This window comes from Osmerus mordax, chromosome 2 (genome assembly GCF_038355195.1).
Source record: "Osmerus mordax isolate fOsmMor3 chromosome 2, fOsmMor3.pri, whole genome shotgun sequence".
Classification (NCBI taxonomy): domain Eukaryota; kingdom Metazoa; phylum Chordata; class Actinopteri; order Osmeriformes; family Osmeridae; genus Osmerus; species Osmerus mordax.
The window spans coordinates 256,721-273,126 of record NC_090051.1 but is presented as its reverse complement, the minus strand read 5'-3'; the positions used below and the strand labels follow the sequence as shown (position 1 = coordinate 273,126).

Sequence of the window (16,406 nt, the reverse complement as noted above, 5' to 3'; positions counted from 1 at the left end):
TCTGGTAGACTTGTCCATGTTTGCGATGGGTCACATGGTGCAAACCCCGCTCTTTACGTGAACGTGCTAATGGCTAGATGGGGGAAACCGTGACACCACTTATGTTAGATTGCGGTTGTTAGGCTTAGTGAAGGCAGCTAGCTAAAAGATATCCTGGGTTTGTTGAACTTCGTAATTCAGGCCTCTGGTGTGCACACAAAAACACACACACAGCACACACATGCACACACACACATGTAAGGGGTTAAATATGGGTCAAACAACCAAAACTATTCTACGGTTTAAAGGAAGAGGGGAACCTGAACAGTGTATTAACATGAACCAAATTATGCCAATATCAATGGAATTACAGTTATTTGACTCTATGGGTTAAATCAGAGCAAGAATGGTCAAACTAAGGTTAAATTAAATAGATATTTAAGACGGCTGGCTGGCTGACTTGTTGGCTGACTGGTTGGCTGACAGCCCTGTTAAGACTGGCTGGCTGACTGGCTGACTTGTTGGCTGACTGGTTGGCTGACAGCCCTGTTAAGACTGGCTGGCTGGCTGACTTGTTGGCTGACTGGTTGGCTGACAGCCCTGTTAAGACTGGCTGGCTGGCTGACTTGTTGGCTGACTGGTTGGCTGACAGCCCTGTTAAGACTGGCTGGCTGACTTGTTGGCTGACTGGTTGGCTGACAGCCCTGTTAAGACTGGCTGGCTGGCTGACTTGTTGGCTGACTGGTTGGCTGACAGCCCTGTTAAGACTGGCTGGCTGACTGGCTAGCTAAGCTTGGCTGGCTGGCTCGAAGAGCAGGTGTACATTTGTCAGTGAGTGGAGAGGCTGACCAGTTCACAGATCTCAGCAGCTTCCACACCTGCTGATAATAACTACAGGGCCAGCCTCTACCCCAGCCTCTCACCTGCTGATAATAACTACAGGGCCAGCCTCTACCCCAGCCTCTCACCTGCTGATAATAACTACAGGGCCAGCCTCTACCCCAGCCTCTCACCTGCTGATAATAACTACAGGGCCAGCCTCTACCCTAGCCTCTCACCTGCTGATAATAACTACAGGGCCAGCCTCTACCCCAGCCTCTCACCTGCTGATAATAACTACAGGGCCAGCCTCTACCCCAGCCTCTCACCTGCTGATAATAACTACAGGGCCAGCCTCTACCCCAGCCTCTCACCTGCTGATAATAACTACAGGGCCAGCCTCTACCCCAGCCTCTCACCTGCTGATAATAACTACAGGGCCAGCCTCTACCCCAGCCTCTCACCTGCTGTTAATAACTACAGGGCCAGCCTCTACCCCAGCCTCTCACCTGCTGATAATAACTACAGGGCCAGCCTCTACCCCAGCCTCTCACCGGCTGATAATAACTACAGGGCCAGCCTCTACCCTAGCCTCTGACCTGCTGATAATAACTACAGGACCAGCCTCTTCCCCAGCCTCTGACCTGCTGATAATAACTACAGGGTCAGCCTCTACCCCAGCCTGTCACCTGCTGATAATAACTACAGGGCCAGCCTCTACCCCAGCCTCTCACCTGCTGATAATAACTACAGGGCCAGCCTCTACCCCAGCCTCTCACCTGCTGATAATAACTACAGGGCCAGCCTCTACCCCAGCCTCTCACCTGCTGAAAATAACTGCAGGGCCTGCCTCTACCCCATCCTCTAGCCCAGCCTATAGCCCAGCCACCACCCCAGCCTCCACACCTGCCTCTACCCCAGCCTCCACCCCAGCCTCTATGAGGCCCAGCCTCCACTAGACCCAGCCTCCATCCCAGCACTACTAGAACTTACCTAGGGTTCTTATTGTTGAGACTAAGTGCAATTTCATTCACAGCATGAGGGTGCGACATGACCATGTTGAAGCCATACTGGAACATGACAGGAGGGATGGAGAGAGAGAACAGGCCAATTAATATACGGGGGGGTGCCTCCTTTTACATCATACAACACACTTGAGAAATGATGGGGTTAGAGTCAGACCAAACATGGCAGGATGACAAATGACATCTGGCTGAAGATGAATGGATGTGTGTTTCTGTGTGTGAGTGTTTGTTTCTGTGTGTGAGTATGTGTTTCTGTGTGTGGGTGGCATGCTTGTCTGGTGTGTGTGCATGTTTATGTGTGTGTGTGTTTACACACAGAGAGAGAGAGAGAGAGAGAGAGAGAGAGAGAGAGAGAGAGAGAGAGAGAGAGAGAGAGAGAGAGAGAGAGAGAGAGAGAGAGAGAGAGAGAGAGAGAGAGAGAGAGAGAGAGAGAGAGAGAGAGAGAGAGAGAGAGAGAGAGAGAGAGAGAGAGAGAGAGAGAGTCACCTGGTAGTTCATGATGGCTCGGAGGCACATGATGCAGACGTGGACGTCGTCCTTCTTACACACCAGCCTGGAATTCTTCAGCGTACGCCTGCTGGGGAGCGTGTTACAACTGCAACACACACGGACACACACGGGGACACACACACACAGACATCAGTTAGAATCACTGGGTTCCTACATACACAGAACACATGGACTTTGGGCAAACAACTAGAAAACAGATGCCGTTTGCAGATTGCAGCCCCCTATATCTGACACTCCAGCCCACCTCTTAAAGAAACCTTTAAGAGCAGTCCTTTAGCTCCATGACACCTTACACCAACAGCCACAAAGGCTGTATTATCTACAGCCCTGCTAGAGGGTGCAAGGCTGTCCGCGCCATTGTTTTAATTTAACTATGCAACACAAAGATATCACTTTCAACTGGTACAATAGCCAGCCGTCATTTGCATGCAGGGCAGAGATGAACTCGGCTCTGTGGAGACTAAACCAGAGGGGGCCTCCTGGTGCAGCGCTCACAATCAGAGCAGAAAACACACACACACTCACATACACACACACACACACTCACACACAAGCATAGCACTCACACACACAGGCACACACACAAAATCAGGCACTCAAACACACACAGAAACACAGGCACACATGCAAACACATACACACACACAGCTGCGTACAGCCTAGGGAACACAGGGTTTATTTTGGGCCGTCTCAAGGCTCTACCAAACAGGACTTCTGGTAAACAGTCAAACATCCTTCAGACCACAGAGCGACACTGTGATGCCACCGGGCAGTGACCTGAGTCAAGACATGGGGAAGAGAGAGAGTGTGTGAGTGAGAGAGCGGGAGAGAGAGAGAGAGAGCGGGAGAGAGAGAGCGGGAGAGAGAGAGAGCGGGAGAGAGAGAGAGAGAGAGAGAGAGAGAGAGAGAGAGAGAGAGAGAGAGAGAGAGAGAGAGAGAGAGAGAGAGAGAGAGAGAGAGAGAGAGAGAAAAAACTGGGATGATCTACAGTTCCTCATGTCCCTGTGGGTAGAAAACTGACCAATTAGAAGAGCCGCACCCTCTGTCTGGTCCTGTGTGGAGCTCAACAACATGCAGTAACACTGGCCTGTGTGGAGCTCAACAACATGCAGTAACACTGGTCTGTGTGGAGCTCAACAACATGCAGTAACACTGGCCTGTGTGGAGCTCAACAACATGCAGTAACACTGGCCTGTGTGGAGCTCAACAACATGCAGTAACACTGGCTGGTGCAAGCAGGCTGAGAATGTGTGTGTGCTCTTTTATGAGTGTCTTAGTGTCTGCGTTTTACAGTGTGTTGTATGTCTGTGTAGCTTGTGTGTGTAGCTTGTGTGTGTGGGGGGGGTTAGGGTATTTGAATTTGTGTGTGTTTGTGTGTGAAAGAGTGTATGTGTTTAGGTGTGTTTAGAGTATGTTATTTGTTCTATTGAGGCGGATGTGAAGCCATGTCTCCTCACAAACTGTTCAAATCAATCAACTCAATTCACATTTCTGATGCAGAAGGAAATGTAGGAGTCCAGGTGACACCGTGTACAGTTCCAGAATAAGTACAGAAGTAATGAGTAGAAAACACAATAGCACTGAAATATCATTAATAATGAAGGGACTGTATCTGCCTAAGACTAGACTGTATCTGTATGAATATATATCTACAGCATGCTCAAGGGAACATCTGCTGGAACACTGCCTCATAAACACTATTGAACACAAAGGCTATTATTTAGTCAAACGTCATTACAGGTAAACATCCTGTCAGCAGGTGATATAAGAACAAGCCTGGAAACCACATCTCCATATTAAGATACCAATCACGGTGAGCAACACTCAATGACAAAACAGTTCATTGTTATGATGCAACAGACAGGCCTGCTTTGACAAGTCCAGCGTTGCTCACAAACCATAAACATTCCTCTCAGGCTTCCAGCTATGTTTTCTGTGAGGTATAATGAAAGGATGGGCTTTTCCAAATAGCATCTGACTACAACACAACTAGAAGGACTACAACCCAACTAGAAGGACTACAACCCAACTAGAAGGACTACAACACAACTAGAAGGACTACAACCCAACTAGAAGGACTACAACCCAACTAGAAGGACTACAACCCAACTTATCTATGTGGACGACCCACACACTTGTAGAAGCACAAACACTAAACGTGAGCTCTACTGTACCATCTCCGTGAGCACTTCACCAAGCAGGGAGTCCTTTAGGCAGCCGGAAAAGGTTTATGAAAACACACAGGAGCATACCTTTAATGAGGAGCCACAGACACAACACAGTGACAGAGTTTTTGTATATTGGAAACATGAATTTAAGTGAATAACTAAAAGGCTAGTAAATACAAATCTATCTTAATCCTAACATCAGTGTTAAATTACCTTGACAGCTCTCGCTGAGTTTGGAGGAAACTAAAGAATCGTACAGAGTTTTAGTAGATGTATGAGAAGTCTTACATAATTGTACACATCTATATAACTACAGGCTATCGAGCATCTGAACATAGCAATGTTGAAGCACACCGGCGGCTTCACAGGAGCGCACCCCACCAGAATGGGAGATTTGTGTTTGTAAATTGGTATAAATAGGGTGACCAGACGTCCTCTTTTACCCGGACATGTCCTGTTTTCGAGACTTAAAAAATGCGTCCGGCAGGGATTCCAAAATTTTGCCTCGTCGGATATTTGTGTTTCTCTGGGTCTTTCACAAACTATTATGCCCTTAAAAGTTTTGGAAATGGTATCTCCCTTAAGTTCCACCTTCTTGCACAAGCTCTGACTGTAGAGAGAACTGTCATTTTGATCAGATAGTGCGGCATGCAATACACGACCAGCACCCAGCATTCTGTAGATACAGCTGTAACACTGATATCTCTTCTGTAGATACAGCTGTAACACTCTGATATCTCTACTGCAGACACAGCTGTAACACTGATATATCTACTGTAGATACAGCTGTAACACTCTGATATCTCTACTGTAGACACAGCTGTAACACTGATATCTCTACTGTAGACACAGCTGTAACACTGATATCTCTACTGTAGATACAGCTGTAACACTCTGATATCTCTACTGTAGACACAGCTGTAACACTGATATCTCTACTGTAGATACAGCTGTAACACTCTGATATATCTACTGTAGATACAGCTGTAACACTGATATCTCTACTGTAGATACAGCTGTAACACTCTGATATCTCTACTGTAGACACAGCTGTAACACTGATATCTCTACTGTAGATACAGCTGTAACACTCTGATATCTCTACTGTAGACACAGCTGTAACACTGATATCTCTACTGTAGATACAGCTGTAACACTCTGATATATCTACTGTAGACAGAGCTGTAACACTGATATCTCTACTGTAGATACAGCTTCAGCCAGTCTCCCAACTCGGCTACTTGGTCCCCCTCCAGACCGTAACCTCTGTGGTCAACTCCAGTCTGGACACCTACACCCCCCCCCACCAGTCGCCCATTGCTGTGTCAGCTATAGGGTTAGGGTTAGGAGATATAGGAGAGCTAACACCAGGGACACCGTGGGATCAGCTCTTCTAGAGTCTGAGGTGTAAGGAAGCCAGACACCATGAGAATGTCAGGATTAAACCAGAGTCAAAAATAGGCGGGATCTATTGGATGAGATTATGTTTTACACAGCATTAACTGTGTTTGGCGACCTAATCCCAATGAAACCCTGTTTCATTTCAATGTTTTATTACTAAATATAATAGTCCCTTTCATTTAAAGAGGCATGTTAGAGAGGGACGCAACGAGACACCAGATCACACTTCATGAAAAGGTCATGTAAAGTCAGCAATCCTTAGACGGGCGGAGAATGACCCTGGCAGCCAACAGACACTTAAGTCATTTATAGATTTTCAGGCCTTATGACTTTATAAAGGGTCTTTTCAGACATCACATGAAATGAGTGACCACATGACAGCAGGGCCTTGTGTTTAGACTGGTTCACCACCACAGTCAGTATACATCAAGCCATTGGTAGGTGTGACACATTTGTGTGTGTGTGTCTGCATACGTGTGAGTGTGTGTGGGGGTATGTGTACATTTAAGTCAATGTTCAGAAATATTATCCTTGAAAGATACAAAAATATTTGACCAACACTGAGATGTGACTGGTAATTATGATCCATCTTTGTTTTGTTTATGTGTCTCTGTTTTATGATGTTGTGTTTCTTATTATATCATTATTATATTATTTTTCTGTTTGTTTATCTAATTGCTTTCCTGGATAGAGGAAGGGTAAGGTTGTTAAGTATGAAGGGTAAGTACAATAAGCTTCAGCCTACACCTTTTGTTTAGTTTTTTGGTCATAGAATATTACGTTTGATTTAGTTTTATTGTTGATGTAATGATTTGGAATTGATGTGTGTGACTGACGTGTGTGTGTGCGAGCATGTGTGTGTGTGTGTGTGTGCGAGCATGTGTGTGTGTGCGAGCATGTGTGTGTGTGTGTGCGAGCATGTGTGTGTGTGTGTGTGTGCGAGCATGTGTGTGTGTGTGCGAGCATGTGTGTGTGTGCGAGCATGTGTGTGTGTGTGATGCTGGTACCGTAGAGTTGAGTGGCGTCCTACACGGGACAGGTTGTTGCCACTGGTGGGGGGGGTGAGGAGGGGTCCTCCTCCATGGAGGTCCTCTATGGAGCGGCTCCAGGGTTTGGTCTTTTCCACTGAGCTGTCTGTACTACTCTCAACACCATCCCCGTCAAACCTGCAACAGGGACACACTGTGTGTTTGTGTGTGCTTGTGAGTGTGTGTGTGAGCTTGTGAGTCTGTGTGTTTGTGTACTTATTCCCTAACCCTAACCCTTATTCACAATGACAGGATGATAACTGACAGGCGCGGGGGTCCAACCAGGGGATTATCAGCACGGCGGGTCAACACACTTTTACTGGCGGCCATTAAAGAGATGTGGACAGGTCCTTATAACAGCGCCAGAGAAGTGAATTACAACTTTAATTGCACTTAAAAAATGAGGCCATTGCTTCTGAATGGAAACCCTGTGACTGGTATCAACTCTTCTATGAATAGAACATATGTATACCACGCAGCAAGAAAGAGAGGGAGAGAGAAAGAGAGGGGAGGGAGAGGAGAGAGAGAGGGAGAGAGACAGAGAGGGGAGGGAGAGAGAAGAGATAGGGGAGGGAGAGAGAGGAGAGGGAAAGAAAAACTGATGATAGACAGAGAATTTGACATTTACATTTACATGTATTCATTTAGCAGACGCTTTTATCCAAAGCGACTTCCAAGAGAGAGCTTTACAAAGTGTATAGGTCACTGATAATAACAACAAGATAGCCACAAAAACATTGCGAGTAGCCAAAACATGAAGCACACATTGTGAACAACCAAAGTAAGTGCCAAAGGGAAGAACCATAAGAGCATGTAGTTAAACAAGTTACAATTAAACAACATGAACCGCTATAAGTGCAAGTGTACCTGTAGAAAAAAAAACAAGCAACAATAGTAAAAACAATATATCACAGCGAGTACAAAAATTTAAATCAGTTACCACTAACCACAAGAGCAACAAGTCTCTAAGCAAGAGTCATTGTGATCCTTGAGGAAACTAACTAAGAGGAAACTAACTAAGAAATATCTTTACAATGTACAGAGTCAGTGCCCATACCCTGGCAATAGAGAAAGGTTGCCATAGAAACACATGGTTGGCTAAAGAACAAAGGAAATGCTAACACTGTAGTTCAAATGAAAATGAAATTGAACAACATTTTCTCCTACAATGCCCAAAGTACGAAAATACTAGAAAATGTTACTTCCCACAATTTGCTTTTAGAATTACAGGGTTTAATCAATTAAGTTTAGATGAGAAGACTTGCATAGTTTTGGGCGAAGATGTAGCAACAGTGGAGCTGGCATTGTATTTAGTGTATGCCTTGCCTAGCTTGAGAGAGGCAGAGGCTCACGCTGGACCAGGTTGTTGAGGCCCCTTGTAGTCATGTTAACTTATGTGTTGTCACAATTATTACATGTATTTCTTGTTGTAATTCATTTAGGTTATTATTACAATTTTTCTTCTTCATTTTAACAAATGTAAATGTATCACAATTTTGATAGGTTCAATCTTATATGGCTTTTGCAACAATGCTCACAAATTCATGCCAATAAAGCATAATTAAATTTAATTAAAAATTAAAGGGGGTCAGATGGCTGAGCGGTTAGGGAGTCGGGCTATTAATCAGAAGATTGCCAGTTCGATTCCCGGCCTTGCAAAATGACGTAGTGTCCTCGGGCAAGGCACTTCACCCTACTTGCCTCGGGGGGAATGTCCCTGTACTTACTGTAAGTCGCTCTGGATAAGAGCGTCTGCTAAATGTAATGTAAATGTCAAGTTGAGAGAGAGAGGGAGAGACAGACAGACAGACAGACAGTCTTGGCGTGACGGGGCCGGCCCCAGTGCTGGGTGCCCCAGTGCTGGGTGCCCCAGTGCTGGGTGCCCCAGTGCTGGGTGCCCCAGTGCTGGGTGACACAGTGTTTTTGACAGCTAAGCAGTGTCGTGTGGATGCATCAGTGAATCAGCAGAAAAGGGCCTTTGTGAGCTTTGTGTCCAGGCTGCGTGTGTGAGGGCATCTGCCAGCGAGTGACTTACGTGACAGCGTACTGTGCAAAAGAAAGATATTCCACCAGAACATCCAGACCTTTGTTGTCCTCGTTCAGGAACTCTCTCACCCACCTGGTGGAAACACAGACACTGGGCTTTACTCTAAAGGACAATGTGCATTTAACAAGCTTACATCCTGTGGTAGGCTACATCTCTGTATGCAAACACCACCCTGACAGACAGATATTAATGGTATCCAGTCATTTACCAATGAGATAAACAAGGGGTTAGAGAACCGAAGAAATATATTTGCAGTTATAAGAAAACACACACACACACTAGACTACACACACACACAGGTGCATGCAAGCACACACACACACGACTACACACACACGTGCACGAAAGCACACACACCAGCTACTCTACACACACAGGTTACACTGTGTCCGCACACACAAACGTATTGAGCTCTCGTCTTCCAAGATGGAGGGAGGGGGGCTGAGGATGATCAAGGCTCCCTCCCCTTCAGCAGAGCGACAGTGAGTCCCCCATCCCTAACCTAACCCTTCAGCAGAGCGACAGTGAGCCCCCCATCCCTAACCCTTCAGCAGAGCCACAGTGAGCCCCCCATCCCTAACCTAACCCTTCAGCAGAGCGACAGCGAGCCCCCCATCCCTAACCCTTCAGCAGAGCGACAGTGAGCCCCCCATCCCTAACCTAACCCTTCAGCAGAGCCACAGTGAGCCCCCCATCCCTAACCCTTCAGCAGAGCGACAGTGAGCCCCCCATCCCTAACCCTAACCCTTCAGCAGAGCCACAGCGAGCCCCCCATCCCTAACCCTTCAGCAGAGCCACAGTGAGCCCCCCATCCCTAACCCTAACCCTTCAGCAGAGCCACAGTGAGCCCCCCATCCCTAACCTAACCCTTCAGCAGAGCGACAGTGAGCCCCCCATCCCTGCCCTAACCCTTCAGCAGAGCGACAGTGAGCCCCCCATCCCTAACCCTTCAGCAGAGCCACAGTGAGCCCCCCATCCCTAACCCTTCAGCAGAGCCACAGTGAGCCCCCCATCCCTAACCTAACCCTTCAGCAGAGCGACAGTGAGCCCCCCATCCCTAACCCTAACCCTTCAGCAGAGCCACAGTGAGCCCCCCATCCCTAACCCTTCAGCAGAGCCACAGTGAGCCCCCCATCCCTAACCTAACCCTTCAGCAGAGTGACAGTGAGCCCCCCATCCCTAACCCTAACCCTTCAGCAGAGCCACAGTGAGCCCTCCATCCCTAACCCTGACCCTTCAGCAGAGCCACAGTGAGCCCCCCATCCCTAACCTAACCCTTCAGCAGAGCGACAGCGAGCCCCCCATCCCTAACCCTTCAGCAGAGCCACAGTGAGCCCCCCATCCCTAACCCTTCAGCAGAGCGACAGTGAGCCCCCCATCCCTAACCCTAACCCTTCAGCAGAGCGACAGTGAGCCCCCCATCCCTAACCCTAACCCTTCAGCAGAGCGACAGTGAGCCCCCCATCCCTAACCCTTCAGCAGAGCGACAGTGAGCCCCCCATCCCTAACCTAACCCTTCAGCAGAGCGACAGCGAGCCCCCCATCCCTAACCCTTCAGCAGAGCGACAGTGAGCCCCCCATCCCTAACCCTTCAGCAGAGCGACAGTGAGCCCCCCATCCCTAACCCTTCAGCAGAGCGACAGTGAGCCCCCCATCCCTAACCTAACCCTTCAGCAGAGCGACAGCGAGCCCCCCATCCCTAACCCTTCAGCAGAGCAACAGTGAGCCCCCCATCCCTAACCTAACCCTTCAGCAGAGCGACAGCGAGCCCCCCATCCCTAACCCTTCAGCAGAGCGACAGTGAGCCCCCCATCCCTAACCCTTCAGCAGAGCGACAGCGAGCCCCCCATCCCTAACCCTTCAGCAGAGCCACAGTGAGCCCCCCATCCAGCTGCCATCTCAGAGCACTACCGCTTCCACAGGAACTAGCAGGATTCTGACATGAGCTGCAGACTCTCAGACCGCGGCATCCTCGCCTCCACAGCTCTCGTGGTGACATCACAACTATTTATTGGGCCTATTCTTTGAACTGGGACTGACAGGATTGTAATTATGGAGACGTGAATTTAGAAGTAAAACATAATAACACACAGGCATGGGTTACTGCTGTGAGACTGTGAACTATAAAGCTACACTTGTTAGCTGCTGATTTGGGATGGACTGGCTGCAGGTGTGTCAAGCAGCCACGTGGGAACCATTACCTGCCCAGCACAATCCTCCTGTTGACACCAACAGCTGTTGGTGATGAGGGGGACAGCCAGTGGAGCAGGCTGTTCTGGACTCAGCAGTGACACTAAAGAAACAAGCTGCCCATTATACGTTTATCATCAATAGATTTGTCTTTGTCACTTCAGAAAATAAAGGCACATTATTTACTGTTGGCACTGCCCCCCCCCCCCTCCTCCTCTTCTGTATATCTTTCTACATCCCTCCTCCTCCCCCCTTCTGTCTGTCTCTTCAGAGGATCATGCTTCATTCCATGTCTCCCCCCTTTTTCTCTCTCCTTCTATCTCCATCCCTCCTCCTCTCTCTCCCTCTAATAGCTAATACTTCATTATCTAATCTAGATTAGGTAGATTATGTATGTAATCTAGTTTAGTAACATAAGGTCGCTAAAACAGGCCAGGAGATAATCTACATAAACAATAGCTGTCCTTCAAAAAGCACATACTCTATGGGTGCCACTAGACATCCTTTACTTCCTGAGACATGACTCCATGCTCATCACATGCCGGGGTGTTCCAGTGTTGCCGGGGTGTTCCAGTGTTGTGAGCTGCCATGCGTGTGTGTCATTAAGATCCCAGGACTGTAGAGTAGTACTCCACCTCCACTCATTCCACCTCCACTCACATCACATCACCTCCACTCACTCCACCTCCAGTCACATCACATCACCTCCACTCACTCCACCTCCAGTCACATCACTTCCACTCACTCCACCTCCACTCACATCACCTCCACTCACCAAACCTCCACTCACATCACCTCCAATCACTCCACCTCCACTCACTCCACCTCCACTCACTCCACCTCCAGTCACATCACCTCCACTCACTCCACCTACACTCACATCACATCACCTCCACTCACATCACATCACCTCCACTCACATCACCCCCACTCACATCACATCACCTCCACTCACTCCACCTCCACTCACATCACCTCCACTCACATCACCTCCACTCACTCCATCTCCACTCACTCCATCTCCACTCACATCACCTCCACTCACATCACCTCCACTCACCAAACCTCCACTCACATCACCTCCACTCACTCCACCTCCACTCACTCCACCTCCACTCACTCCACCTCCATCACCTCCACCTCCACTAACATCACCTCCACTCACTCCACCTCCACTCACATCACCTCCACTCACATCACCTCCACCTCCACTCACATCACCTCCACTCACTCCACCTCCACTCACTCCACCTCCACTCACTCCACCTCCATCACCTCCACTTCCATCACCTCCACTCACTCCACCTCCACGCACATCACCTCCACTCACATCACCTCCACTCACATCACCTCCACCTCCACCTCCACTCACTCCACCTCCACTCACTCCACCTCCACTCACTCCACCTCCACATCACCTCCACCTGCACTCACTCCCAGGACTGGAGTGTAACCCTGTTCAGCGTCTCTGTGTTGTCGTAAGAGGACAGGGACGTTATCGAGCGCAGGTCTTCCTGTTCCTGACAAGGTCACATGCTCTCCTGTCAGGGCTGTCACCCAATCACCACTGACCTCGCTCCATCCCATCAGCCCCTGCACCTTCCTGCTGTCCCTCATTCTGCCTCCAGATCCCAGCATGCATCTGACCTCACTGCCACCCCTCACCCTGAGGGTTGATAAGCAATCAATCACACTTCCCCCAAAACATGACTTCCTGGAATCTGTGAATCCCAGCAGCCCGAACGGCACAGGAGGATCAGACAGCAGGACAGCACGGACACCTTCACTTTGAGATGCTGCACATCAAGTTCAATCCTGTCAGCTGTAAATCGTCTGACTTGTGGAATGTTCTCACGTTATCTGAAGAGCGATCACTAACATCGAAAACCAGAGCTCTGGAGAGGAGGAGGAGGTGGTTATCTTCAACATTAGTCTCTACATGCTTGTGTGTTTCCGGGCTTCTGGAATGCCAAGATCTTCCCTCCGACCTTCATACTGCTTCAGGCCTTCAGACATTCAAAGTTCACACAACGCTGCACAACTCACCCGATGTGATTGGTCCGTAATGAAATTTCCAGTTCCCTCAGGACTTGTGTGGACTCCTGTACTCTCCGTCTGAATTTCTGAGGAAAAACAAGGAAAGGTGTATGTCATCACGCTTACAGCTCCTCAATCACCCTAACCCTAACCCTAACCCCAAACTATGTACGACAAGCAGACATCATTTGAAGGTGCTTTGAGGCAGTGAAAGGTAAAGGCAGACAGACATGCAGCACATCTACAGTATTGAGGTCTGTGATTCCCAAACACAACAGTCGGACGAGGTTGAATGATTTATGGAGCATTTCCATAGTTGTTGTGACATTATAAATGCTATTCATCCAAGCGTGTTATGGGAGGGGGAGATTCTCTATAAACAGGTTGGGATATGGAAGATTTCATAGGGAGTCAGGTGGCTGAGCGGTGAGGGAGTCGGGCTAGTAATCCGAAGGTTCCTAGTTCAATTCCCTGTCATGCCAACTGACGTTGTGTTCTTGGGCAAGGCACTTCATCCTACTTGCCTCAGGGGAATGTCCCTGTACTTACTGTAAGTCGCTCTGGATAAGAGCGTCTGCTAAATGTAAATGTGAATGTTCTCTTATTTGCTCATGTTGTGCTTTTAATAGACCAGGGTTTCTCCTGGCTGCTTGATAGAATAAACTCATTAGAACCTAGCACACACGCACAGACACACGTACACACACACATACACGTAAACACACACACACACACACGTACACACATGTACGTGAGTGAGTACTGTATATATGTTGATACAGGGGGTCTCTTATTACTTTCATTTTCAGACAAAAAGACATGTGAATCCAGTCAAGTCCCCTTTGGCAAAACCAGCGAGCGGACAACCACCCTGGCCTGGTGACTGACAGGAGCGTAGCGCTGGCAACCACCCACCCTGACCAATGAGAGGATGCACCGCCCTGATGACACACCATGAAATCATTGCATCACAGCTGTCAACAGGGGTTTCCCCCCCCTCCCCGTATGGTCGGCTCAGACCATACGGGGAGGTTTCCACTGCGCGTCTCTATCAGGCAGGAAACAGCCCTAGGCCCGCTGCATGTGCTGGAGAAACATGGAGAGGATAGGGCTGTTCCCATGGCCCGGGTGGTGTGTGTGTGTCTGTCTGTGTGTGCCTGTGTGTGTCTGTGTGTGTGTGTCTCTGTGTGTGTGTGTCTCTGTGTGTGTGTGTCTGTGTGTGTGTGTCTCTGTGTGTGTCTGTGTGTGTGTGTGTGTGTGTGTCTGTGTGTGTCTGTGTGTGTGTCTGTGTGTGTGTCTGTGTGTGTGTCTGTGTGTGTGTGTCTCTGTGTGTGTCTCTGTGTGTGTGTGTGTGTGTGTGTGTGTGTGTGTGTGTGTGTGTGTGTGTGTGTGTGTGTGTGTGTGTGGCACATGAGGAGATGAGAAAAAGTGTTTTCATTACGGTGGAGCCTTTTGTGTGTTTGTGTAAAGCGTAGCGCAGCCCCACCAGTGCCCCTCCTCTCCTCCCTTCTACCTCCCCTCCTCTCCCCCACATCCCCTTTGCACTAAGTACTACCAGCTGCAGCATTGAACAGGGGAGAAAAAGAGAGAGATGAAAGGAGGGGGAGAGAGCAACACATTTAAGTAAAGAGAGAGAAAACAAAGATAGAAAGAGAAAAAGAGAAAAAGAGGGAGGGTGAGAGCAAACAAGAGAGAGGAGGGGGAGAGGAGAAGGAGGGGGGAGAGGAGGGGGAAGAGGAGAAGGAGGGGGAGAGGAGAAGGAAGAGGAGAAGGAGGGGGGAGGGGGGAGAGGAGGGGGAAGAGTAGGGGGGAGAGGATAAGGAGGTGGAGAGGAGGGGGGAGAGGAGGGGGGAGAGGAGGGGGAGATAAGAAGGAGGGGGAAGAAGAGGGGGGAGAGGATAAGGAGGGGGAGCGGAGGGGGAGAGGATAAGGAGGGGGAGAGGAGGGGGGAGAGAAGAAGGAGGGGGAGAGGAGGGGGGAGAGGATAAGGAGGGGGAGAGGAGGGGGGAGAGTAGGGGGGAGAGGATAAAGAGGGGGAGAGGAGGGGGGAGAGGATAAGGAGGGGGAAGAAGAGGGGGGAGAGTATAAAGAGGGGGAGAGGAGGGGGGAGAGGAGAAGGAGGGGGAGAGGAGGGGGGAGAGGAGAAGGAGGGGGAGAGGAGGGGGGAGAGGAGAAGGAGGGGGAAGAAGAGGGGGGAGAGTATAAAGAGGGGGAGAGGAGGGGGGAGAGGAGAAGGAGGGGGAGAGGAGGGGGGAGAGGAGAAGGAGGGGGAGAGGAGGGGGGAGAGGAGAAGGAGGGGGAGAGGATAAGGAGGGGGAGAGGATAAGGAGAAGGAGAGGAGGGGGGAGAGAAGAAGGAGGGGGAAGAAGAGGGGGGAGAGGAGGGGGGAGAGGAGAAGGAGGGGGAGAGGAGGGGGGAGAGGAGGGGGGAGAGGATAAGGAGGGGGAGAGGAGAAAGAGGGGGAGAGGAGGGGGGAGAGAAGAAGGAGGGGGAGAGGAGGGGGGAGAGGAGAAGGAGGAAGAAGAGGAGGGGGGAGAGGATAAGGAGGGGGGAGAGGAGGGGGGAGAGGATAAGGAGGGGGAGAGGAGAAGGAGGGGGGAAGAGGAGGGGGGAGAGGAGAAGGAGGGGATAGAAAGTTTGGGGGGTGTATACTGGAGGGATCATCCTGGAAACAAATTCATGCCTGATACAGTCTTGGGGACTTGGAATGGAACTTTTCCACCCTGGTAGTGAGCGGATTGGCTTGGAGCAGCTCAGAGGAATGTACCAAAGCAGTGGATTGGCTGGGATTTGCCGGAAGGAATGTACCAAAGCAGCGGATTGGCTGGGGGTAGAGCAGAGGAATGCAGCCAGTGACCACTACTCACACTCAGGCACAAAGTAGCAATTGTTTGAGTTTGAAGAAAAGGGGAACAGGAATGTGTCAACCATAACTCTCCCACTCTCTCTCTCCCTTTCTCCCTCTTTTAATGATTACCTCCATCCATCTTTCCTTTTTCTCTCTTTCTGCCTTTATTTCTCTCTCCTTCTCTTCAGAATCAGAATTCGGTTTATTCGCCATGTATGTTATACAAACACGGAATTTACTGTGGCAGTAAATGTCAAATCCTGTCAATCCTTCTCTCTATCCATCTCTTCAATCATTCTCTCTCTATCCATCTCACAAACGCTCAGATGACCAAAAAGTGCCAAGAAATATGCT

At 49.3% G+C, this 16,406-nt stretch overlaps 1 protein-coding gene across 2 annotated transcripts in view; it reads right to left on the bottom strand.

The window, feature by feature from the left end:
* fmnl2a (formin-like 2a) overlaps window positions 1-16,406 on the bottom strand; it is a 66,579-nt gene that overhangs the window by 23,057 nt on the left and 27,116 nt on the right. For both annotated transcript variants that reach the window (XM_067254843.1, XM_067254851.1), the window contains exons 4-8: window positions 13,214-13,290; window positions 8,966-9,049; window positions 6,910-7,068; window positions 2,310-2,418; window positions 1,792-1,868 (exon numbers count right to left, since the gene is read on the bottom strand). In XM_067254843.1, the coding sequence (XP_067110944.1) occupies window positions 1,792-1,868; window positions 2,310-2,418; window positions 6,910-7,068; window positions 8,966-9,049; window positions 13,214-13,290 (506 nt within the window). The remainder of the gene's footprint in view (window positions 1-1,791; window positions 1,869-2,309; window positions 2,419-6,909; window positions 7,069-8,965; window positions 9,050-13,213; window positions 13,291-16,406) is intronic.